Consider the following 24,192-nt stretch of genomic DNA (forward strand, 5'->3'; position numbering starts at 1 on the left):
TCTGGGCAGGGTTTGGGATGGGATTTAGGGTAGAACTTTGGGATCCTGACCTGTCTCAGCAGTTTTCACAGCCGTGTCAATGAGATTTGGGGATCCTGATGGGATCTGGGCAGGGTTTGGGATGGGATTTTGGGTAAAATTTGGGATCCTGACCTGTCTCAGCAGTTTTCACAGCTGTGTCGATGAGCCCCAGAGGAGAATTTGGGGATCCTGGTGGGATCTGGGCAGGGTTTGGGGGTTCTGGTGGGATCTGGGCAGGGTTTGGTGACCCTGATGGGATCTGGGCAGGGTTTGGGTCTCCAGGAGATATCTGGGCAGGGTTTGGGATGGGATTTGGGGTAGAATTTAGGGATCCTGACCAGTCTCTGCAGTTTTCACGGCCGTGTCGATGAGCCCCTCGCGCCCGCCCATGGCGTGGAAGAAGAACTCTGTGGGCGTGAGCCCGGCCAGGTACGAGTTCTCCACGAAGCCGCGGCTCTCGGGGCCGTAGTCGTCCTTGATGAAGTGGGGCAGCGTGCGGTGCTTGAAGCCGAACGGGATCCGTTTGCCCTCCACGTTCTGCTGCCCCACCACGGCGATCACCTGGGGGGAAAAGGAGATCAGGGGGGAATGAAATGATGGGAATGCAGGGAGGGCAGAGGAATGGCACAAAAAGTATGGAAATTCTGGAGGAACTGGTAAAAAAACACGGAGATCCTGCAGGAACTGGCACAAAATCAACTGAGATCCTTCAGGAAGTGCCAAAAATCCACTGAGATCCTGCAGGATCCACCTCAAATCCCCTGAGATCCTTCAGGAACTGGCACAAAAAACACTGAGATCCTTCAGGATCCACCAAAAATCCACTGAGATCCTGCAGGATCCACCTCAAATCCCCTGAGATCCCTCAGGAAGTGGCACAAAATCACTGAGATCCTGCAGGATCCACCAAAAACCCACTGAGATCCTGGAGGGACTGCCAAAAATCCACTGAGGTCCTTCAGGAACTGGCACAAAAAACACTGAGATCCTGCAGGATCCACCTCAAATCCACTGAGATCCTGCAGAAAGTGCCAAAAACCTTCTGAGATTCTTCAGGAACTGGCACAAAACCACTGAGATCCTTCAGGATCCACCTCAAATCCTCTGAGATCCTTCAGGAACTGGTACAAAATCACTGAGATCCTTCAGGAACTGCCAAAAACCTTCTGAGATCCTTCAGGATCCACCTCAAATCCACCAAGATCCTGGAGGAACTGGCACAAAACCACTGAGATCCTTCAGGATCCACCTCAAATCCCACCTGGAGCATCCCAAACCTGGGAGATGTTGATCTTGGACCTCCTGGTACCCAAAATCACCTCAAAAACCTCAAAAAAAAAATCCCAAAAAACCCAAAAAAACCCCAAAACTCCTCAGGAACTGCCCCAAATCCAACATGGAACCCCTCAAACCTGGGAGATGTTGATCTTGGACCTCCTGGTACCCAAAACCACCTCAAAAACCTCAAAAAAAATCCAAAAAAATCCCAAAAAACCCCAAAAAATCCCAAAACTCCTCATGAACCCTCCCAAACCCCAAGTGGAACCCCCCAAACCTGGGAGATGTTGATCTTGGACCTCCTGGTACCCAAAACCACCTCAAAAACCTCCAAAAAAATCCCAAAAAATCCCAAAAAAACCCCCAAAAAATCCCCAAAAAAACCCCCAAAAAATCCCCGAACTCCTCAGGAACCACCCCCAAACCCAAGTTGGAACCCCTCAAACCTGGGAGATGTTGATCTTGAACCTCCTGGTACCCAAAACCACGTCAAGAACCTCAAAAAAAAAATCGCAAAAACCCCCAAAAAATCCCAAAAAAACCCAAAAAATCCCAAAACTCCTCAGGAACTGCCTCAAACCCAACATGGAACCCCTCAAACCTGGGAGATGTTGATCTTGGACATCCTGGTACCCAAAACCACCCACAAGAACCTCAAAAAAAATCCAAAAAACCCAAAAAAACTCCCAAAAAACCCCCAAAAAATCAAAAAATCCCCAAAACTCCTCATGAACCACCCCCAAACCCAACGTGGAACCCCCCAAACCTGGGAGATGTTGATCTTGGAGCCCTTGGCCCCCGAGACCACCATGGATTTGAAGTTGTTGTACTCGGACAGGGATTTCTGGGCCGAGGAGCCGGTCTTGTCGCGCGCGTCGTTCAGGATCCGGTTCACCTGGTTCTCGAACGTTTGCCTCAAGGTGTTGCCCGGGGTGGGCTCCAGCTCGTTGTTGTGAGCTTTCTCAATCACCTGGAGACCCCAAAAATCGTCCCAGAAAGGTCAGGGGGGTGGCCTGAAATGTGCTGGGGGTCAAAATTAACTGAGAGACTCAAAGAATCCCAAAAAATAAAAAAAAATCCCAAAAAAATCCCCAAAAAATCCCAAAAAATAAAAAAAATACCAAAAAATCCCCAAAAAATCCCAAAAAATCCCCAAAAAATTGCACAGGAGCTGTTCCAAATCCATGGAGATCCTTCAGGATCCACCCCAAACCCCCTGAGATCCTTTAAAATCCACCTCAAACCCCCTGAGATCCTTCAGGATCCACCTAAAATCCCCCTGAGATCCTTCAGGAACTGCCCCAAACCCCCTGAGATCCTTCAGGAACTGCCAAAAACCCTCTGAGATCCTTTAAAGTCCACCTCAAACCCTCTGAGATCCTTCAGGAACTGCCTCAAACCCCCTGAGATCCTTCAGGATCCACCTAAAAAACCCCTGAGATCCTTCAGGATCCATCTCAAACCCCCTGAGATCCTTCAGGATCCACCTCAAACCCCCTGAGATCCTTCAGGATCCACCTCAAACCCCCTGAGATCCTTCAGGAACTGCCCCAAACCCCCTGAGATCCTTCAGGATCCACCTCAAACCCTCTGAGATCCTTCAAGATCCACCTCAAACCCCCTGAGATCCTTTAAAATCCACCTCAAACCCCCTGAGATCCTTCAGGAACTGCCCCAAACCCCCTGAGATCCTTCAGGATCCCCCTATGGACACCCCCCTAATTCCTAAAAGCTCCATAAAATTCCTTTAAAATTTCCCCAGAGTTCTTCAGAGGGATTTCTGGGTGGGGGGATGTCCCTGAGATGCTCCAAAACTCACCCAAGATATTTTGGGGACACCAAAAACCCCCCCAGGAATTCTTTAAAGTTCCATGGAATTCCTCAAAGAATCTCAGGGGGGGTTTGGAAAGGGGTGAAATGTCCAAAATCCCACCAGGAGCACCCCAAAATATCCCAGGAATTCTGGGGAAGGATCCAAACCCCTTTGGAACCCCAAAAAATCCCAAAAAATGTGGAGAGGACACCCCACAAAAAAATTCTCCCCTTGAAGGAACCTCCAAGAACTTCGGAATTGTCAAAATCCCAAATTTTCACTCAAAAAAAAAAAAAAAAAATCCAAAATAATCCAAAAAAACCCCAAAAAAAACCCAAAAAAACCCCAAAAAATCCCAAAAAAACCCCAAAAAAAACCCCAAAAAATCCCAAAATCCCAACCTGGGCGTGTCCCAAAAATTGAGGAGGTCCCCAAAATTCCAGGAAAGCCCCAAAATGTCACCTCAATCACATCCTGCTTGGCTTTCTTGATGGTGTTCTGGATGTCCTGGTAGGTTTTGGCGTCGGCGATGGAGTCCCCGATGCCGATGGTGTGACCTGAGGGGACATTTGGGGTTCAGGGGAGTCCCCAAAAACTCGAGGTCACCTCCAAACCCAGCCCTGAACCCCAAAAAAATCAATTTTGGGACAAAGAGGGGATAAAAATGGGGTTGGGATTTTGGTCACTGAAATTTCTGGGATTTCCAGGTGCCCAAAAAAGGGGCTGAGGACACCCCCAAGTTCTTCTTGTCCCAAAAATGGGGCTCAAGAAACAGCAGGGACACCAAAGTGCCACCAAGCTGGGGGATGAGAAGGTCCCCAGGTGAACAAACCCCCAGAAGGTGCCACCAAAAAGATTCCAAGCCCCTTCAGTCCCCAAAAAATGGGGTCCAAGAACCACCTGGACCTCAAGACCCCCAAAAAGGGGTCCAAGAACCTCAAGAACGAGGTCCAAAACTCCCAGAGCTCCACCCAGTTGGGACCCAAGAAGGTCCCCAAGTGACCAAACCCCGCTCAGGTGCCACCAGGATGTCCCCAAACCCCCCTGAGATGCCACCAGGATGTCCCCAGGGTGCCACCAGGATGTCCCCAAACCCCCCTGAAGTCCCACCAGGATGTCCCAAACCCCCCTCAGGTCCCACCAGGATGTCCCCAAACCCCCCTGAAGTCTCACCAAGAGGTCCCAAACCCCCCTCAGATGCCACCAGGATGTCCCCAAACCCCCCTCAGGTCCCACCAGGATGTCCCCAAACCCCCTCAGGTCCTACCAAGATGTCCCAGCTCCCCTGAGGTCCCACCAGGATGTCCCCAGGGTGCCACCAGGATGTCCCAAACCCCCCTGAGATGCCACCAGGATGTCCCCAGGGTGCCACCAGGATGTCCCCAACCCCCCCTGAGATGCCACCAGGATGTCCCAAACCCCCTGAAATGCCACCAGGCTGTCCCAAACCCCCCTCAGGTCCCACCAGGATGTCCCAAAGCCCCCAGAAAGTCCCACCAGGATGTCCCAAAACCCTCTCAGGTCCCACCAGGATGTCCCCAGGGTCCCACCAGGATGTCCCAAACCCCCTCAGGTGCCACCAGGATGTCCCAAACCTCCCTGAGATGCCACCAGGATGTCCCACCCCCCAGAAAGTCCCACCAGGATGTCCCCAACCCCCCTGAGGTCCCACCAGGATGTCCCCAGGGTGCCACCAGGCTGTCCCCAGGGTGCCACCAGGATGTCCCCAGGGTGCCACCAGGATGTCCCCAGGGTGCCACCAGGATGTCCCAAACCCCCTGAGGTCCCACCAGGATGTCCCCAAACCCCCTCAGATCCCACCAGGATGTCCCCAAACCCCCTCAGGTCCTACCAAGATGTCCCAGCTCCCCTGAGGTCCCACCAGGATGTCCCCAGGGTCCCACCAGGAGGTCCCAAACCCCCCTGAAGTCCCACCAGGAGCTCCCCAGGGTCCCACCAGCCTGTCCCCAAACCCCCCTGAGGTCCCACCAGGCTGTCCCAAACCCCCACGAAGTCCCACCAGGATGTCCCAAACCCCCCTGAGATGCCACCAGGATGTCCCCAAACCCCCCTCAGGTCCCACCAGGCTGTCCCAGCCCCCCTCAGGTCCCACCAGGATGTCCCAAACCTCCCAGAAAGTCCCACCAGGATGTCCCAAACCCCGCTCAGGTCCCACCAGGATGTCCCCAGGGTCCCACCAGGATGTCCCAAACCCCGCTCAGGTCCCACCAGGCTGTCCCCAGGGTGGCTGTCCCCAGGGTGCCACCAGGCTGTCCCCAGGGTGCCACCAGGATGTCCCAAACCCCCTCAGGTGCCACCAGGATGTCCCCAGGGTCCCACCAGGATGTCCCAAACCCCCCAGGGTCCCACCAGGCTGTCCCCAGGGTGCCCCCAGGCCGCCCCGGCCGCACCCACCCTCGATGAGCAGCCAGTTGTTGATGACAGTCTGGATGTTGCTGTAGAAGAGGCGCGTGGTGTCGTGTCCCATCTCCAGGTAGGAGATGTGCACCAGGGACCCCGCCGAGGTCCCCAGGGATTTCTTGCACAGGATGCCCATGATCAGCTCCCCGTTCTCCACGATCACCTGGGGACATCCAGGCCTGGCTCAGGGGGTGACAGAGCCACGAGGGACTGGGGGAACGTCCTGGGAGCTCCAGGAATCACCCAGGGGACGTCAGAGCGAGCCCAGAGCGGGGTGAGGGACAACAGGGACACTCAGGGGACACCAGGGACCCTCAGGGGACACCAGAGATCCTCAGGGGACACCAGAGATCCTCAGGGGACACCAGGGACACTCAGGGGACACCAGGGACCCTCAGGGGACACCAGAGATCCTCAGGGGACACCAGGGACACTCAGGGGACACCAGGGACACTCAGGGGACACCAGGGATCCCCAGGGGACACCAGAGATCCTCAGGGGACACCAGAGATCCTCAGGGGACACCAGGGAACCCCAGGGGACACCAGGGAACCTCAGGGGACACCAGAGCATCTCAGGGGACACCAGGGACCCTCAGGGGACACCAGGGACCCTCAGGGGACAACAGCTCAGGGGACACCAGAGACCCTCAGGGGACACCAGGGAACCTCAGGGGACACCAGGGATCCTCAGGGGACACCAGGGAACCTCAGGGGACACCAGGGAACCTCAGGGGACACCAAAACCCCCTCAAACCACCCCAAAACCCCCTTAAACCACCCTAAAACCATCTCAGAACTCACCAAATCCCCCTCAAACCATCCCAACCCCTCCTCAAATCCCCCAAATCCTCCTCAAATGACCCCAAACTCCCTCAGACCACCCCAACCCTCCCCCTAAACCCCCCTCAGATCCCCCAGAACCCCCTAGACCCTCCTCAGATCTCCCTAAACCCCCCTCAAACCACCCCAAATCCTCCTCAAATCACCCCAAACCCCCATCAGATCCCACCAGAACCCCCTCAAACCATCCCAAATCCCCCTCAGATCACCCCAAATCCCCCTCAGATGCCAACAAACCCCCTCAAATCACCTCAAACGACCCCAAACCCCCCTCAGATCATCCCAAAGCCCCCTCAGATCTCCCCAAATCTTCCACAAACGACCCCAAACCTCACCTCAGATCTCCCCAGAACCCCCTCAGATCTCCCCAAACGACCCCAAACCCCCCTCAGATCACCCCAAACCCCCCTCAGATCATCCCAAATTCTCCTCAAACAACCCCAAACCCCCCTCAGACCACCCCAAACCCTCCTTAGATCTCCCTAAACTCCCTCAGACAACCCCAAACCCCCTCAGATCCCCCTCAGATCACCCCAACCCTCCCCAAACCCCCCTCAGATCCCCCCAGAACCCCCTCATATCTCCCCAAATCCCCCTCAGATCCCACCAGAACCTCCTCAGACCACCCCAAACTCCCCCAAACCCCTCTCAGATCCCACCAAACCCACATCAAACCACCCCAAGTCCCCCTCAGACCACCCCAAGTGACCCCAAACCCCCCTCAGATCCCCCCAAACCCCCCTCAAACCATCCCAAATCCCCCCCAAACCCCACTCAGATCCCCCCAAGTCCCCACCTTGGTGTCCCCAGGGGAGATGTGCTTGTAGGGGCCGCTGTCCTCGTCGTCGGGGTGGGTGCTGTGCGTGCGGATGCAGTTGATGTGCCCGGGGATGATCAGGGAGAAGATTTGTTTCCCTGTCCACAGGGGCCTCGGCTTCAGGATGGCAGGTTGGGGCACCTTGCCATCCCAGGTGGAGAGGAACATCAGCAGGTTCATCACTTCACCCTGGGGGAGGCACAAAAAATACCCAAAAAATGTAAATAAATGAGATAATCCCACAGAGATCCCAAAAATCCCCATCCCAGGTGGAGAGGAACATCAGCAGGTTCATCACTTCACCCTGGGGGAGGCACAAAAAATATCCCAAAAATGTCAAAAATTGAGATAATCCCATAGAGATCCCAAAAATGTCCCAAAGCCACCCCAGAAAATGTCAATAGATGAGATAATCCCATAGAGATCCCCAAAATCCCCATCCCAGGGGGACAGGAACATCAGCAGGTTCATCACTTCACCCTGGGGGAGACCCAAAAAAATATCACAAAAAATGTCAAAAATTGAGATAATCCCATAGAGATCCCAAAATGTCATAAAAATGTCCTAAAACACCCAAAAATCCCCATCCCAGGTGGAGAGGAACATCAGCAGGTTCATCACTTCACCCTGGGGGAGGCACAAAAAATACCCAAAAAATGTCAGTAATTTAAATAATCCCATAGAGATCCCCAAAATCCCCATCTCAGGTGGAGAGGAACATCAGCAGGTTCATCACTTCACCCTGAGGGAGACCCCAAAAAAATCACAAAAAATGTCAAAAATTGAGATAATCCCATAGAGATCCCAAAATGTCCTAAAAATGCCCTAAAATATCCAAAATCCCCATCCCAGGTGGAGAGGAACATCAGCAGGTTCATTACTTCACCCTGGGGACACCCCAAAAATGCCAGTAATTGAAAAAATCCAACAGAGATCCCAAAATATCCTAAAAATGCCCTAAAAAGCCCTTAAACCTCCTGATCTCGCCTCAAACCACCCCAAAGCCACCCTAAATCATCTCAAAACCAACCCTAAATAACCCCAAATCACCTCAAAATAATCCTAAACCATCTCAAATCACCCCCAAATCCCCCAAATTCCCTCAGAATGGACCCTTGAGTGAATGTCCCTCTTGGGGAACTCAGCCCCACCTCAAACACCGACCCTAAAACCCCTCAAGCCATCCCAAAATGATCTCAAACCACCCCAAAACCAACCCTAAACAACCCCAAACCATCTCAAACCACCCCAAATCCCAAAATTTCCCCCAAACGGACCCTCTCGAGGAAGACGTCCCTCTTGGCAAACTCAACCCAACCTCAAACACCGACCCTAAAACCCCTCAAACCACCCCAAAACCAACCCTAAAAAACCCAAAAAAACACCTCAAATCACCTCAAAACCACCCCAAAATGACCCCAAACCCCCAGAATTTTCCCCCAAACGGACCCTCTCGAGGAAGACGTCCCTCTTGGTGAACTTGCGCACGGCCGTCAGCGTGTCCTGAGCTCAACCCCACCTCAAACACCGACCCCAAAACCCCTCAAACCACCCCAAAATGACCCAAAATCACCCAAAACCACCCTAAACCACCCCCAAAACAACCCTAAACCATCTCAAACAGACCCTAAACCATCTCAAACCACTCCAAAAGCCCCAAATTCCCTCAGAACGGACCCTCGAGGAAGACGTCCCTCTTGGTGAACTCAACCCCACCTCAAACACCGACCCTAAAACCCCTCAAACCAACCCAAAAATGACCCTAAACCACCCCTAAACCATTCCTAAACAACCCCAAATCACCTCAAAATAATCCTAAACCATCTCAAACCATCCCAAATGCCAAAATTTCCCCCAAACTGACCCTCTCAAGGAAGACACCCCTCTTGGTGAACTCAACCCCACCTCAAACACCGACCCTAAAACCCCTCAAACCACCCCAAAATAACCCTAAATCACCTCTAAACCAACCCTAAACCATCTCAAACCACCCCAAACGCCCCAAATTCCCTCAGAATGGAACCTCGAGTGAATGTCCCTCTTGGTGAACTTGTGCACGGCCGTCAGCGTGTCCTGAACTCAACCTCATCCCAAAACCACCCCAAAACCTCTCAAACCACCCAAAGACCAACACAAAAAACCCCAAAATGACCCTAAACCTCCCCAAAACCACCCTAAACCACCCCAAACAGACCCTCTGGAGGCAGACGTCCCTCTTGGTGAACTTGCGCACGGCCGTCAGCGTGTCCTGAGCTCAACCCCACCTCAAACACTGACCCTAAAACCACCCCAAAATGACCCCAAATCCCCTGAATTTCCCCCCAGACAGACCCTCTCGAGGAAGACGTCCCTCTTGGTGAACTTGCGCACGGCCGTCAGCGTGTCCTGAACTCAATCCCACCTCAAACATCAACCCCAAAACCACCCCAAAACCCTCTCAAACCACCCAAAACCACCCTAAAACCGACCCTAAACCAACCCTAAACAACCCCAAATCACCTCAAAATAATCCTAAACCATCTCAAACCACCCCAAAATCCACAAAAATCCTCAGAATGGACCCTTGAGTGAACGTCCCTCTTGATGAACTCAACCCCACCTCAAACATCGACCCTAAAACCTCTAAAATCACCCTCAAACCACCCAAAAACCATCACAAAAAAACCCAAAACGACCCTAAATGACCCCAAATCCCCCTCAGGACAGACCCTCTGGAGGAAGACGTCCCTCTTGGTGAACTCGCGCACGGCCGTCAGCGTGTCCTGAGCTCAACCCCACCTCAAACACCGACCCCAAAACCCCTCAAACCACCCCAAAATGACCCAAAATCACCCCAAAACCACCCTAAACCACCTCAAAATCAACACTAAACAACCCCAAAATGACCCTAAACCATCTCAAACCATCCCAAACCTCCCAGATTCCCTCAGAATGGAACCTCAAGGAAGACGTCCCTCTTGGTGAGCTCAACTCCACCTCAAACACCGGCCCTAAAACCCCTCAAACCACCCCAAAACCAACCCTAAAAAACCCCAAAACCACCCTAAATCATCTCAAACCCCCTGAATTTTCCCCCAAACGGACCCTCTCGAGGAAGACGTCCCTCTTGGTGAACTTGCGCACGGCGGTCAGCGTGTCCTGCACGATGCCCATGACGGGCCGGTTGCTCTGGGGGGTGACGATCATGCGCGGCACCATGGCCAGCTCCTGGATCTCGGCGCGCGTCTCCAGCGACTGCGGCAGGTGCAGGTTCATCTCATCGCCGTCAAAATCCGCGTTGTAGGGCGTGGTGACACTGTGGGGACATTGAGGGGACATTGGGGACACTGAGGGGACAGCCCTGACACAGCCATGGGGACACTGAGGGGACACTGAAGGGACATTGGGGACACGAGGCAGGTTCATCTCATCGCCGTCGAAATCGGCGTTGTAGGGCGTGGTGACACTGTGGGGACAGTGGGGACATTGGGGACACTGAGGGACATTGGGGACACGGGGCAGGTTCATCTCATCGCCGTCAAAATCCGCGTTGTAGGGCGTGGTGACACTGAGGGGACATTGGGGACACTGAGGGGACACTGGGGACACTGAGGGGACAGCCCTGACACAGCCATGGGGACACTGAGGGGACATTGGGGACAGGTGCAGGTTCATCTCATCGCCATCAAAATCCGCGTTGTAGGGCGTGGTGACACTGTGGGGACACTGAGGGGACACTGGGGACACTGAGGGGACGCTGGGGACATTGGGGACACGGGGCAGGTTCATCTCATCGCCGTCAAAATCGGCGTTGTAGGGGGTGGTGACACTGAGGGGACAGTGGGGACACTGAGGGGACATCGTGGGGACAGCCCTGACAGAGCCATGGGGACACTGAGGGGACATTGGGGACACTGAGGGGACATTGGGGACACGGGGCAGGTTCATCTCATCGCCGTCGAAATCGGCATTGTAGGGGGTGGTGACACTGTGGGGACATTGGGGACACTGAGGGGACATTGAGGGGACATTGAGGGGACATTGGGGACAGCCCTGACACAGCCATGGGGACACTGAGGGGACATTGGGGACACGGGGCAGGTTCATCTCATCGCCGTCAAAATCCGCGTTGTAGGGGGTGGTGACACTGAGGGGACAGTGGGGACACTGAGGGGACACTGAGGGGACATCATGGGGACAGCCCTGACACAGCCATGGGGACACTGAGGGGACACTGAGGACACTGAGGGGACATTGGGGACAGCCCTGACACAGCCATGGGGACACTGAGGGGACACTGAGGGGACAGTGGGGACACTGAGGGGACAGCCCTGACATAGCCATGGGGACACTGAGGGGGACATTGGGGACAGGGGCAGGTTCATCTCATCGCCATCGAAATCCGCGTTGTACGGGGTGGTGACGCTGTGGGGACAGTGGGGACATTGGGGACACTGAGGGGACATCGTGGGGACAGCCCTGACACAGCCATGGGGACACTGAGGGGACATTGGGGACACTGAGGGGACATTGGGGACAGGGGCAGGTTCATCTCATCGCCGTCGAAATCCGCGTTGTAGGGGGTGGTGACACTGAGGGGACAGTGGGGACACTGAGGGGACATCGAGGGGACAGTCCTGACACAGCTATGGGGACACTGAGGGGACATTGGGGACACTGAGGGGACAGTGGGGACAGCCCTGACACAGCTATGGGGACACTGAGGGGACACTGAGGGGACACTGAGGGGACACTGAGGGGACATCATGGGGACAGCCCTGACACAGCCATGGGGACACTGAGAGGACACTGAGGGGACATTGGCCAGGGCAGGATTGGGGATAAATTTGGGTAATTTTGAAATTAATTTGGGAATTAATTTAGGAATTTGGGAATTAATTTGGAGATAATTTCAGAATAATTTGAGGATATTTTGGAGATAATTTGGAGATAATTTGGAGATAATTTGGAGATAATTTGGAGATAATTTGGAGATAATTTGGAGATAATTTGGAGATAATTTGGAGATAATTTGGAGATAACTTCAGGATATTTTGAGGATATTTTGGAGATATTTTTAGGATAAATTTGGATTTTTTTACCTGAGATTGAGCCTGAATGTGGACCAGGGCAGGATTTGGGGTTAATTTAGGAATTAAATTGGAAATTAAATTGGAAATTGAATTGGAAATTAAATTAGGAATTTGGGAACTAATTTGGGAATAAATTTGGGAATAATTTCAATATATTTTGAGGATATTTTGGGGATATTTTGGGGATATTTTGGGGATAATTTCAGGATATTTTGGGGATATTTTGGGGATATTTTAGTGATAATTTGGAGATAATTTCAGGATATTTTGAGCATATTTTGAGTATAATTTGAGGATAATTTGAGAATAATTTGAGGATAATTTGAGGATAATTTGGGAATATTTTTGGGATAAATTTGGGATTTTTTTTACCTGAGGTTGAGCCTGAAGGTGGACCAGGGCAGGATCCTGACCCTGTGGCCCATCATGGACATTTTGTGCAGGGTCGGTTGCCGGTTGAAGATCACGATGTCCCCGTCACACATGTGCCTTTCCACCTGCAACAAACCCCAAAAAATCCTCAGGGGGGGACCAAAAAATGGGGCACACACCAAAAACGGGGCACACCCCAAAAAACAGCTTTTTTCCCCAAAAAAATCAGATTTTTTTCCCCCAAAAAACCATTTTTCCCCTCCAAAAACAGCTTTTTTCCCCCCCAAAAAATAGCTTTTTTCCCCCAAAACAGCTTTTTTCCCCACAAAAAACCAGCTTTTTCCCCCCAAAAACAGCTCTTTTTTTCCCCCAAAACAGCTTTTTTCCCCCAACACATAGCTTTTCTTTCCCCCAAAAAACAGCTTTTTTCCCCAAAAAAACAAATTTTTTCACCCCCAAAACCAGCTTTTTTCCCCAAAAACAAGCAGTTTTTTTCACCCAAAAACCAGCTTTTTTTCCCCAAAAATCAGTTTATTTTCCCCCAAAAAACGGGGTCAGAGTGAGGACCATGAGGGGTTGGGGTTAAATTCGCTCCCTGCAGGTGGTGAGGGCCAAAAATTGAGGATTGAGCCCCAAATTTGGAGAGGTTTGGAGGTAAAATGATGGATTGAAGCCTAAATTTGGAATTGGGAATCACAAAATCAGAGATTGAGCCCCAAAAATCAGGATCAGAATCTCAAAATCAGGGATTGAACCCCAAATCCAGAGGCCAGAACCCCAAAATCAGGATTTGAACCCCAAAATCAGGGACTGACCCCAAACCCAGAATCCCAAAATCAGGATTTGAACCCCAAATCCAAAGGTCAGAACCCCAAAATTAGGATTTAAACCCCAAAATCAGGGACTGACCCCAAATCCAGAGCCCAGAACCCCAAAATCAGGATTTTAATCCCAAAATCAGGGACTGATCCCAAAACTCAGAGCTCTGCAGCTTTGGGCTCCAGACACAGATTTTGGTGTCCCTCAGGTTTTTGGGATCTCTGCTGGGATTTCTGGGGTCCCTGTTCAGGTTTTTGGGGTTTTTGGGGTCCCTGTTGTGGTTTCTGGGGTCCCTGTTCAGGTTTTTGGGGTTTCTGGGGTTCCTGGCTGGGTATGTGAGGTGTTTGGGGTTCCTGTTGGGGTTTCTGGGGTTTTTGGGGTCCCTGATCAGGTTTTTGGGGTTTTGGGGGTTTCTGACCAGGTTTTTGGGGTCCCTGGGTCCCTCACCTTGTATCCAATCTGCAGGTGGAGGTCACTGAGTGTGTGGGATCCCTGGTTGGGTGTGTGGGGTCCCTGTTCAGGTTTTTGGGGTTTCTGGGGTCCCTGTTGTGTTTATCGGGGTTTCTGGGGTCCCTGATCAGGTTTTTGGGGGTTTTTTTGGGTCCCTGTTCAGGTTTTCTGGGGTTTTTGGGGTGCTGACCTTGTATCCAATCTGCAGGTGGAGGTCGCTGGGTGTGTGGGGTCAGTGGCTGAGTTTTTGGGGTCCCTGATCAGGTTTTGGGGGGTCTCTGGGATCCCTTATCAGGTTTCTGGGGTGCCTGTTGTGGTTTTTGGGGTCCCTGGCTGGGTGTTTGGGGTCCCTGATCAGGTTTTTGGGGTGCTGACCTTGTATCCAATCTGCAGGTGGAGGTCGCTGGGTTTGGGGTGCCTGGTTGGGTGTGTGGGGTCCCTGTTGTGGTTTTTGGGGTTTCTGTTCAGGTTTTTGGGGTTTTGCGTCCCTCACCTTGTATCCAATCTGCAGGTGGAGGTCGCTGGGTTTGGGGTCCCTGGCTGGGTGTGTGGGGTCCCTGTTCAGGTTTTTGGGGTCCCTGTTGTGGTTTCTGGGGTCCCTGTTCAGGTTTTTGGGATTTTTGGGGTCCCTGGATCCTCACCTTGTATCCAATCTGCAGGTGGAGGTCGCTGGGCTTGGGGTGGAAGCGCAGGTCGATCCTGTCCCCGTTGTCCCTGATGATGTATTTGGCTCCTGGGTACTGACTGTTCCCCCTGCGCACCAGCTCCTGCAGCCTGGGGTGGGAGAGGAATTTGGGGTGAATTTGGGGGATTTGGGGTGAATTTGGGGGTGAATTTGGGGGATTTTGGGGTGAATTTGGGGGATTTGGGGTGAATTTGGGGGATTTTGGGGTGAATTTAAAATTTAAAACCCAACAAATCCATCCCAAACCTCCACAAATCCATCACAAAATCCCCTAAATCATCCCAAATTCCCTCTAAATACCCATTAAATCCCTTACAAACCCCATAAATCCCCTATAAACCCTCTCTAAACCCCATAAAACCTCAATAAAACCCCACAAATCCCCACCTGTCGATGTTGAAGGGGGTGACAATCTCAGCAAAGGTCACGTTGGCAGCGATGGAGTGGGGAAATCCCACCCCAAACCCCCAAAAACCCCCCAAAAACACCCCATTAAACCCCATTAAATCCCTTACAAACCCAATAAAACCCCATAAACCCCCTCTAAACCCCAATAAAACCCCAATAAAACCCCATAAATCCCCCATAAACCCCACCTGTCGATGTTGAAGGGGGTGACAATCTCAGCAAAGGCCACGTTGGCCACAACAAAGAGAGAAAATCCCACCCCAAACCCCCAAACCCCTCCCCTAAATCCCCCCATAAAATCCCCTATAAACTCCATAAAACCCAATAAAACCCCAATAAAACCCCATAAACCCCAACAAAACCTCACAAACCCCACCTGTCGATGTTGAAGGGGGTGACAATCTCAGCAAAGGTCACGTTGGCCACAACAGACCTGGGCACTCCCACCCCAAACCCCCAAAAACCCCCCTAAACTCCCAATAAAACCCCATAAACCCCAATAAAACTCCAATAAAACTCCATAAATCCCCTATAAACCCCAATAAAACCCCATAAATCCCCTACAGACCCCACAAATCCCCACCTGTCGACGTTGAAGGGGGTGACAATCTCAGCAAAGGTCACGTTGGCCACAACAGACCTGGGCACTCCCACTCCAAACCCCCCAAAATCCCCCCCAAACTCCCAATAAAACCCCATAAACCCCAATAAAACCCCAATAAAACCCCATAAATCCCCTATAAACCTCAACAAAACCCCAATAAAACCCCACAAACTCCCACCTGTCGATGTTGAAGGGGGTGACAATCTCAGCAAAGGTCACGTTGGCCACAACAGACCTGGGCACCCCCACCCCAAACACCCAAAAATCCCCCCCAAACTCCCAATAAAACCCCATAAACCCCAATAAAACTCCATAAATCCCCTATAAACCTCAATAAAACCCCCACAAAACCCCATAAATCCCCCATAAACCCCACCTGTCAATGTTGAAGGGGGTGACAATCTCAGCAAAGGTCACGTTGGCAGCAATGGAGTGGGGAAATCCCACCCCAAACCCCCAAAACCCCCAAAAAAACCCCCCTAAACCCTCTATAAACCCCATAAAACTCCCTATAAACCCCCAATAAAACCCCATAAATCCCCTATAAACCCCAATAAAACCCCACAAACGCCCACCTGTCGATGTTGAAGGGGGTGACAATCTCAGCAAAGGTCACGTTGGCCACAACAGACCTGGACACCCCCACCCAAACACCCAAAACCTCCCCCTCAAACTCCCAATAAAACCCCATGAAACCCCATAAACCCCAATAAAACCCCAATAAAACCCCACAAATCCCCCATAAACCCCACCTGTCGATGTTGAAGGGGGTGACAATCTCAGCAAAGGTCATGTTGGCAGCGATGGACCTGGGCACCCCCACCTGGTCGATGGCCAGGTTGGGGTCGGGCGTGATCACGGTGCGCGCGCTGAAGTCGACGCGTTTGCCCATCAGGTTGCCCCTGACCCGGCCCTCCTTGCCCTTCAGCCGCTGCTTCAGGGACTTCAGGGGGCGCCCAGATTTCTGCATGGCCTGGGGAGGGGGGAATTGGGGGGTTAGGGGGGGTGAGAAGGTAGAAATAGCTCAGAAATAGATTAAAAATGGCACAAAAACGGACCAGAAATGGCCTAAAAACTGCCCAAAAACAGCCCAGACACAGCCAAAAAACAGGCCAGAAACAGCCTAAAAAAAGCCTAAAAACAGAGCAAAAACAGAGCAAAAACAGAGCAAAAACAGAGCAAAAACAGAGCAAAAACAGAGCAAAAACAGAGCAAAAACAGAGCAAAAACAGAGCAAAAAACAGAGCAAAAACAGAGCAAAAACAGAGCAAAAACAGAGCAAAAACAGAGCAAAAACAGAGCAAAAACAGAGCAAAAACAGAGCAAAAACAGAGCAAAAACAGAGCAAAAACAGAGCAAAAACAGAGCAAAAACAGAGCAAAAACAGAGCAAAAACAGAGCAAAAACAGAGCAAAATCAGCCCAAAACCAGCCCAAAAACAGCCTAAAAACAGCCCTAAAACAGCCTAAAAACAGCCCTAAAACAGCCCTAAAACCAGCCTAAAACCAGCCCAGAAACAGCCCTAAAATGCCCGAAAAACAGCCCTAAACCAGCCCAAAAATCCAGGATGCTGTGGGGGATACAAACTGATCCTGCCAGGAACGTTCTCAGCTCCTGTTGGGATTTTGGGGGGGTCATGGAAGGGTTTAGGGGTACAAATCACATTTGGGGGATCCCCTAAATTCTGTATGGTCTGGGGAGGGGGAGTTGGGGGGTTGGGGGGGGTGAGAACCCAGAAATAGCCCAGAAACAGACTGAAAATGCCCCAAAAAAAGCCTGAAAAAAGGACAAAACCAGGCCAAAACCAGGCCAAAATGGGCCCAAAACCAGGCCCAAAACCAGGCCCAAAACCAAACCAGGCCCAAAATCAAACCAGGCCCAAAAAGGGGCCCAAAACCGGGCCCAAAACCGGCCCAAAACCGGGCCCAAAACCAAACCAGGCCCAAAACCAAACCAGGCCCAAAACCAAACCAGGCCCAAAACCAAACCAGGCCCAAAACCAAACCAGGCCCAAAACCAAACCAGGCCCAAAACCACACCAGGCCCAAAACCACACCAGGCCCAAAACCAAACCAGGCCCAAAACCAAACCAGGCCCAAAACAAACCAGGCCCAAAACCAAACCAGGCCCAAAACCAAACCAGGCCCAAAACCAAACCAGGCCCAAAACCAAACCAGGCCCAAAACCAAACCAGGCCCAAAACCAAACCAGGCCCAAAACCAAACCAGGCCCAAAACCAAACCAGGCCCAAAACCAAACCAGGCCCAAAACCAAACCAGGCCCAAAACCAAACCAGGCCCAAAAACAAACCAGGCCCAAAAACAAACCAGGCCCAAAAACAAACCAGGCCCAAAACCAGGCCCAAATCCAAACCGGGCCCAAAACCAAACCAGGCCCAAAAAAAAACCAGGCCCAAAAAAAAACCAGGCCCAAAACCAAACCAGGCCCAAAACCAAACCAGGCCCAAAACCAAACCAGGCCAAAACCAGGCCCAAAAAAAACCAGGCCCAAAAAAAAAACCAGGCCCAAAACCAGGTCTAATCTGTGATCCCTCTGGGACCCCCAAAATCCATCTGTGACCTCTCTGTGACCCCCCAAAATCCATCAGTGACCCCCAAACCCACCCTGGGCAGCCCTGGCAGCTCGTTGTCCACCATGGTGGCCACGTGGAACTGGAGGAGTTTGACGTCCTCGGCGATGACGTGCGCGGCCTGTGACCCCCAAATCCCCTCTCTGACCCCCCAAAATCCATCTGAGACCCCTCTGTGACCCCCCAAAATCCATCAGTGACCCCCCAAACCCACCCTGGGCAGGCCTGGCAGCTCGTTGTCCACCATGGTGGCCACGTGGAACTGCAGCAGTTTGACGTCCTCGGCGATGACGTGCGCGGCCGCGCCGTTCTGCTCGTTCCTCCTCAGCTGGTTGTTGATCTTGACGATGTCGGCCAGTTTGTGGGTCAGGTCATCCTGGGGACACCCCAAAAAAATCACTGGGGGGGCTCAAAACCCCACAAAACCATCACAAAACCCCACAAAATCATCACAAAATGGCACAAAATCATCACAAAATGGCAAAAAATCATCCCAAAATAACAAAGAATTACCTCAATATCAATTCAAAGATACCAGAAACCCCACAAATTCACACTCAAACCCCATAAATTCACACTCAAACCCCATAAATTCACACTCAAACCCCATAAAAAACCCCATAACTCCCCACCTGGTTCCTGGCCGAGTCCTGCATGACCACAGCAGGTCTGACAGACAGAGGAGGCACAGGTAGAACCGTGCACACAAACACCCCAAAACCCAACAGAATCACCCCATAAACCCCAATAACAACCCTAAAACCCCACAAAACCCACCTAAAACCCCATAAAAAATCCCATAAAAAATCCCATAGATCCCCACCTGGCTCCTGGCCGAGCCCTGCATGACCACAGCAGGCCTCACAGACAGAGGAGGCACGGGCAGCACCGTGCACACAAACACCCCAATACCCACCCCAAACACCCCAAAACCCCACAGAATCACCCCAAAATCCCATAAAAAATCCCATAAAAAATCCCATAACTCCCCACCTGGTTCCTGGCCGAGCCCTGCATGACCACAGCAGGTCTCACAGACAGGGGAGGCACAGGTAAAACCATGCACACAAACACCCCAATACCCACCCCAAACACCCTAAAACCCCCCCAGAATCACCCCAAAACCCCATAAAAAATCCCATTAAAAACCCCACAAATCCCCACCTGGTTCCTGGCCGAGCCCTGCATGACCACAGCAGGCCTCACAGACAGGGGAGGCACGGGCAGCACCGTGCACACCATCCACTCGGGCCGGGCGAACTTGGGGTCCATGCCCAGCACGAAGCACTCCTCGTCCGAGATGCGCTTGAAGATCTCGTGCACGCGCTCGGGGCTCAGCAGGATTTTCTTCTCCTGGGAATCCTCGTTCACGTGTTTCCATTCGGCGTAGAGCTCCAGCCCCGAGCGGCGGATGCGCGGCTGGTAACGGCCGCAGCCACCGTGGCCCTGGGAGGAGGGAAAAAATGGGAATTATTTGGGTGAAAAATGGGGGAAAACGGGGTAAAAATGGGATTATTTGGGTTAAAAATGGGTTAAAAATGGGATTATTGGGAGAAAAATGGGATTATTTGTGTTAAAAATTGGGTTATTGGGGGGAAAATGGGGGAAAAATGGGGTTATTTGGGTTAAAAATGGAGTTATTTGGGTTAAAAATGGGTTAAAAATGGGGTTATTGGGGGTAAAAATGGGTTATAAATGGGATTATTGGGGGGAAATGGGGTAAAAATGGAGTTATTTGAGTTAAAAATGGGGTTATTGGGGTAAAAAATGGGATTATTGGTGGGGAAAATGGGGAAAAATGGGGTTATTTGGTTTAAAAATGGGATTATTTGGGTTAAAAACAGGATTAGTGGGGGTAAAAATGGGTTAAAAATGGGAATTATTTGAGTTACAAATGGGTTAAAAATGGGGTTATTTGGATTAAAAATGAGTTAAAAATGGGAATTATTTGAGTTAAAAATGGGGTTATTGGGGCGGAAAATGGGATTATTGGGGTAAAAATTAGGTTAAAAATGGGGTTATTGGGGTAAAAATGGGATTATTTGGGTTAAAAATGGGATTATTTGGGTTAAAAATGGGATTATTTGGGATAACAATTGGTTAAAATGAGATCATTGGGGGTAAAAATGGGTTAAAAATGGGGTTATTTGAGTTAAAAATGGGATTAAAAATGTAGTTATTGCGGTTAAAAATGGGATTATTGGGGGGAAAAATGGGGTTATTGGGGGGAAATGGGAATTATTTGGGGTAAAAATGGGATAATTTGGGGTAAAAATGGGAATTTCAAGGCCATGAATGAGAATTTTGGGGCCACTCAGGAGGATTTTGGGGTGCCCAGGAAGATTTTGGGCCAACCAGGAGGATTTGGGGGCCACAAAGGAGGATTTTGGGGCCATAAATGAGAATTTTGGGGCCACCCAGGAGGCTTTTGGACCACCAAGGAAGACTTTGAGGCCACCAAGGAGGATTTTGAGGCCATGAATGAGAATTTTGGAGCCACCAAAGTAGATTTTGGGCCACCCAGGCAGATTTTGGGGCCATAGATGATGATTTTGAGGCCATAAACGAGAATTTTGGGGCCATAAATGAAAACCTTGGGGGCATAAATGATGATTTTGGGGCCACTGAGGAGGATTTTGTGCCACTAATAAGAATTTTGAGGCCACTGAAGAGGATTTTGAGGCCGTAAATGAGAATTTTGGGGCTACCTAGGAGGGTTTTGAGGCCATGAATTATGATTTTGGGGCAATAAATGAGAATTTTGGGGCCAACAAAGTAGATTTTGGGCCACCCAAGAAGATTTTGAGGCCATAAACGATGATTTTGGGGCCACTGAGGAGGATTTTGTGCCACAAATAAGAATTTTGAGGCCATAAATGAGAATTTTGAGACCATAAATGAGAATTTTGAGGCCATAAATGAGGATTTTGTGCCACAAATAAGAATTTTGAGACCATAAATGAGAATTTTGAGACCACAAATGAGAATTTTGAGGCCATAAATGAGAATTTTGTGTCACAAATAAGAATTTTGGGGCCATAAATGAGAATTTTGAGGCCACCAAAGTAGATTTTGAAGCCATAAATGAGAATTTTGAAGCCATAAATGATAATTTTGGTGCCACTAAAGAGGATTTTGGTGTCACCAATGAGGATTTTGGTGTCACCAATCAGGATTTTATGCCATAAATGATAATCTTGGTGTCACCAATGAGGATTTTTGGGTGGCACCTTCTCCTTGGTGAGGTCCTCGTCGCCCTCGGGCTGCTCCACGCCGAACTTGTGATCCATCTCCTCGCCCCCCTCGCAGATGTTCTTGCCCTTGCACAGGTCGTACACATGGGTCAGCCTCTTCTTGGGCTGCCCCTTGGACTTGCCCAGGATGTCCTTGATCTTGGGGTTGTTCTGGGGGGGAAAAAACACAGGTTTGGGGGGAGGAAATGGAATTTTGGGGTCTCAGGAGGCCATTTTGGGGTTTTTGGAGTCCCCCTGATGTTTTTTAGGATCCCCTTGCTGTTTTTTAGGATCTCCTGATGTTTTTTAGGATCCCCCTGATGGGTTTTTAGGGTCACCCTGCTGTTTTTTAGGATCCCCCTTGTTGTTTTTCAGACTTCCCTGATGTTTTTTAGGACCCCCCCAATGTTTTTAAGATTCCCTAATGAATTTTTAGGATCCCCCTGACATTTTTAAGGATCCCCCCATTGTTTTTTAGGAGCCCCCAACGTTTTTAGGATCCCCTTGTTGTTTTTAGTGTCCCCCCGACGTTTTTTAGGATCCCCTGATGGATTTTTAGGATCCCCCTGATGGTTTTTTGGATCTCCCTGTTGTTTTTTAGGATCCCCTGATGGATTTTTAGGACCCCCCCCCATTGTTTTTAGCATCCCCTGATGGATTTTTAGGATCCCCCTGATATTTTTTAGGATCCCCTAATGGATTTTTAGGATCCCCTTGATGTTTTTAGGATTTCCCACTGTTTTTTAGGATCCCCCCTATTGTTTTTAGGATCCCCTGATGTTCTTTAGGATCCCCCCACTGTTTTTAGTGTCTCCCTGATATTTTTTAGGATCCCCCTGACAGATTTTTAGGATCCCTCGATATTTTTCAGGCTCCCCTTGCTGTTTTTTAGGATCCCCTGATGGTTTTTAGGATCCTCTGGTGTTTTTTAGGATCCCCCTGACGTTTTTAGGATCCCCCCATTTTTTTTTAGGATCCCCCCACTGTTTTTTTAGGATCCCCTTGTTGTTTTTAGTGTCCCCCTGATATTTTTTAGGATCCCCTTGTTGTTTTTTAGGCTCCCCTGATGATTTTTAGGATCCCCCTGATGGATTTTTAGGATTCCTCGATATTTTTTAGGATCCCCTGATGGATTTTTAGGATCCCCCTGATGGATTTTCAGGATCCCCTGATGGATTTTCAGGATCCCCTGATGTTTTTTTTAGGGTCTCTCACCGAGTCCACGAGCAGCTTGGAGCAGAAGAAGCAAACACAGCGCAGGATTTTCATGGTTTTCCCCAGGAACCCCACGTGGAACACGGGCTTGGCCAGCTCGATGTGCCCGAAGTGCCCGGGGCACTCCGTCATGTTCCCTGGGACACAAAAAAAACTTCATTAGAACACCCCAAAATTCCATTGGGACACACCAAAAATTCCCATAGGGACACCCCAAAAAATTTCATTGTGGTCACCCCAAAATTTCATTGGGACACCCCAAAAAATTCCACTGATGGTACCTCAAAATTACACTGGGGATACCCCAAAAATTTTCACTGGGACACCCAAAAATTGCCACAGGGGCACCCCAAAAATTCCACTGAGCCACCTCAAAATTTCATTGTGGTCACCCAAAAATTTCATTGGGCACACCCCAAAAATCCCATTGAACCATCCCAAAATTCCATTGGGGATGCCCCAAAAAATTCCACAACAGATCCCTGTGAAGATTTGGGGGTTCAGGACCTTCCATGGGAGGGAGTTTTGAACCTCAGGGGGTCCCTGTGAGGATTTGGGGGTTCAGAACCCTCCTTATGAGGATTTTGGGGTTCAGGGATCCCCTCCCAGCAAGATTTCAGGTTTCAGGTCCCTCTCACAGCAGGATTTGGGGGTTCATGTGTGTATTTTGGGGTTCAGGACCCCCCTCCCAGCAGGATTTTGGGGTTCAGAACCCCCTCCCAGCAGGATTTTGGATCTCAGTACCCCCCTCCCAGCAGGATTTCAGGTTTCAGCACCCCCTCCCAGCAGGATTTTGGGGCTCAAAACCCCTCTCACAGCAGGATTTGGGTGTTCAGAACACTCCTTATGAGGATTTTGGGGTTCAGCACCCCCTCCCAGCAGGATTTCAGGTTTCAGCACCCCCCTCCCAGCAGGATTTTGGGGCCCAGCACCCCTCTCCCAGCAGGATTTTGGATCTCAGCACCCCCTCCCAGCAGGATTTGGGGCCCAGCACCCCCTCCCAGCAGGATTTTGGATCTCAGCACCCCCTCCCAGCAGGATCTCAGGTTTCAGCACCCCCTCCCAGCAGGATTTTGGATCTCAGCACCCCCTCCCAGCAGGATTTTGGGGCCCAGCACCCCCAAACTCACCGGCACAGGTCTGGCAGCGCCCCGTCCTCTCGATCACGCCCTGCCGGGGGTCCATGAGCCCGCCCAGCTTGGGGCGCCCCCCCTCGGTGGTCTCGGGGTATTTGATGCCCCCCTCGGTCACTGACATTCGTTTCTGGGGGGGAAAGGGGAAACTGAGGCACGGGGGGACCCCCACATTCATCCACAACCCCCCCAAAAATCCCTGAATGGGTGAGGGGACCCCAAGTCACCACCCCTGGGTGACAACGAATTGTTCAGTCACCCCAAAATCCTGAATGGGGTCTCTGAAATACTCTCAGGGACCCCAAAAATCTCTCCTGGGCTCTCTGAAATACTCTCAGGGACCCCAAAATCTAACCTGGACTCTCTGAAGGACTCCCAGGAACACCAAAAATCTCTCCTGAGCTCTCTGAAATACTCCC

General features: G+C 51.0%; 1 protein-coding gene across 4 annotated transcripts in view; it reads right to left on the bottom strand.

Annotated features, from left to right (window-relative positions):
• The window catches only part of POLR2A (RNA polymerase II subunit A), a 47,486-nt gene that overhangs the window by 21,883 nt on the left and 1,411 nt on the right, over positions 1 to 24,192 (bottom strand). The window contains exons 2-16 of one of the 4 annotated variants that reach the window (XM_033084271.2): positions 23,771 to 23,903; positions 22,641 to 22,777; positions 21,423 to 21,596; positions 19,357 to 19,638; positions 18,437 to 18,568; positions 18,227 to 18,256; positions 16,355 to 16,575; positions 14,547 to 14,679; positions 12,637 to 12,761; positions 10,277 to 10,487; positions 7,172 to 7,381; positions 5,528 to 5,696; positions 3,575 to 3,669; positions 2,066 to 2,269; positions 398 to 582 (exon numbers count right to left, since the gene is read on the bottom strand). In XM_033084271.2, coding sequence (XP_032940162.1) covers positions 398 to 582; positions 2,066 to 2,269; positions 3,575 to 3,669; positions 5,528 to 5,696; positions 7,172 to 7,381; positions 10,277 to 10,487; positions 12,637 to 12,761; positions 14,547 to 14,679; positions 16,355 to 16,575; positions 18,227 to 18,256; positions 18,437 to 18,568; positions 19,357 to 19,638; positions 21,423 to 21,596; positions 22,641 to 22,777; positions 23,771 to 23,903 — 2,441 coding nt within the window. Of the gene's footprint in view, positions 1 to 359; positions 583 to 2,065; positions 2,270 to 3,574; positions 3,670 to 5,527; positions 5,697 to 7,171; positions 7,382 to 10,276; positions 10,488 to 12,636; positions 12,762 to 14,546; positions 14,680 to 16,354; positions 16,576 to 18,226; positions 18,257 to 18,406; positions 18,569 to 18,824; positions 18,894 to 19,356; positions 19,639 to 21,422; positions 21,597 to 22,640; positions 22,778 to 23,770; positions 23,904 to 24,192 lie in introns of those variants that run through there. The other 3 variants (XM_033084270.2, XM_033084269.2, XM_033084272.2) reach the window with 3 other exon arrangements.

This window comes from Catharus ustulatus, chromosome 37 (assembly GCF_009819885.2).
Source record: "Catharus ustulatus isolate bCatUst1 chromosome 37, bCatUst1.pri.v2, whole genome shotgun sequence".
In the NCBI taxonomy this organism is placed as follows: Eukaryota; Metazoa; Chordata; class Aves; order Passeriformes; family Turdidae; genus Catharus; species Catharus ustulatus.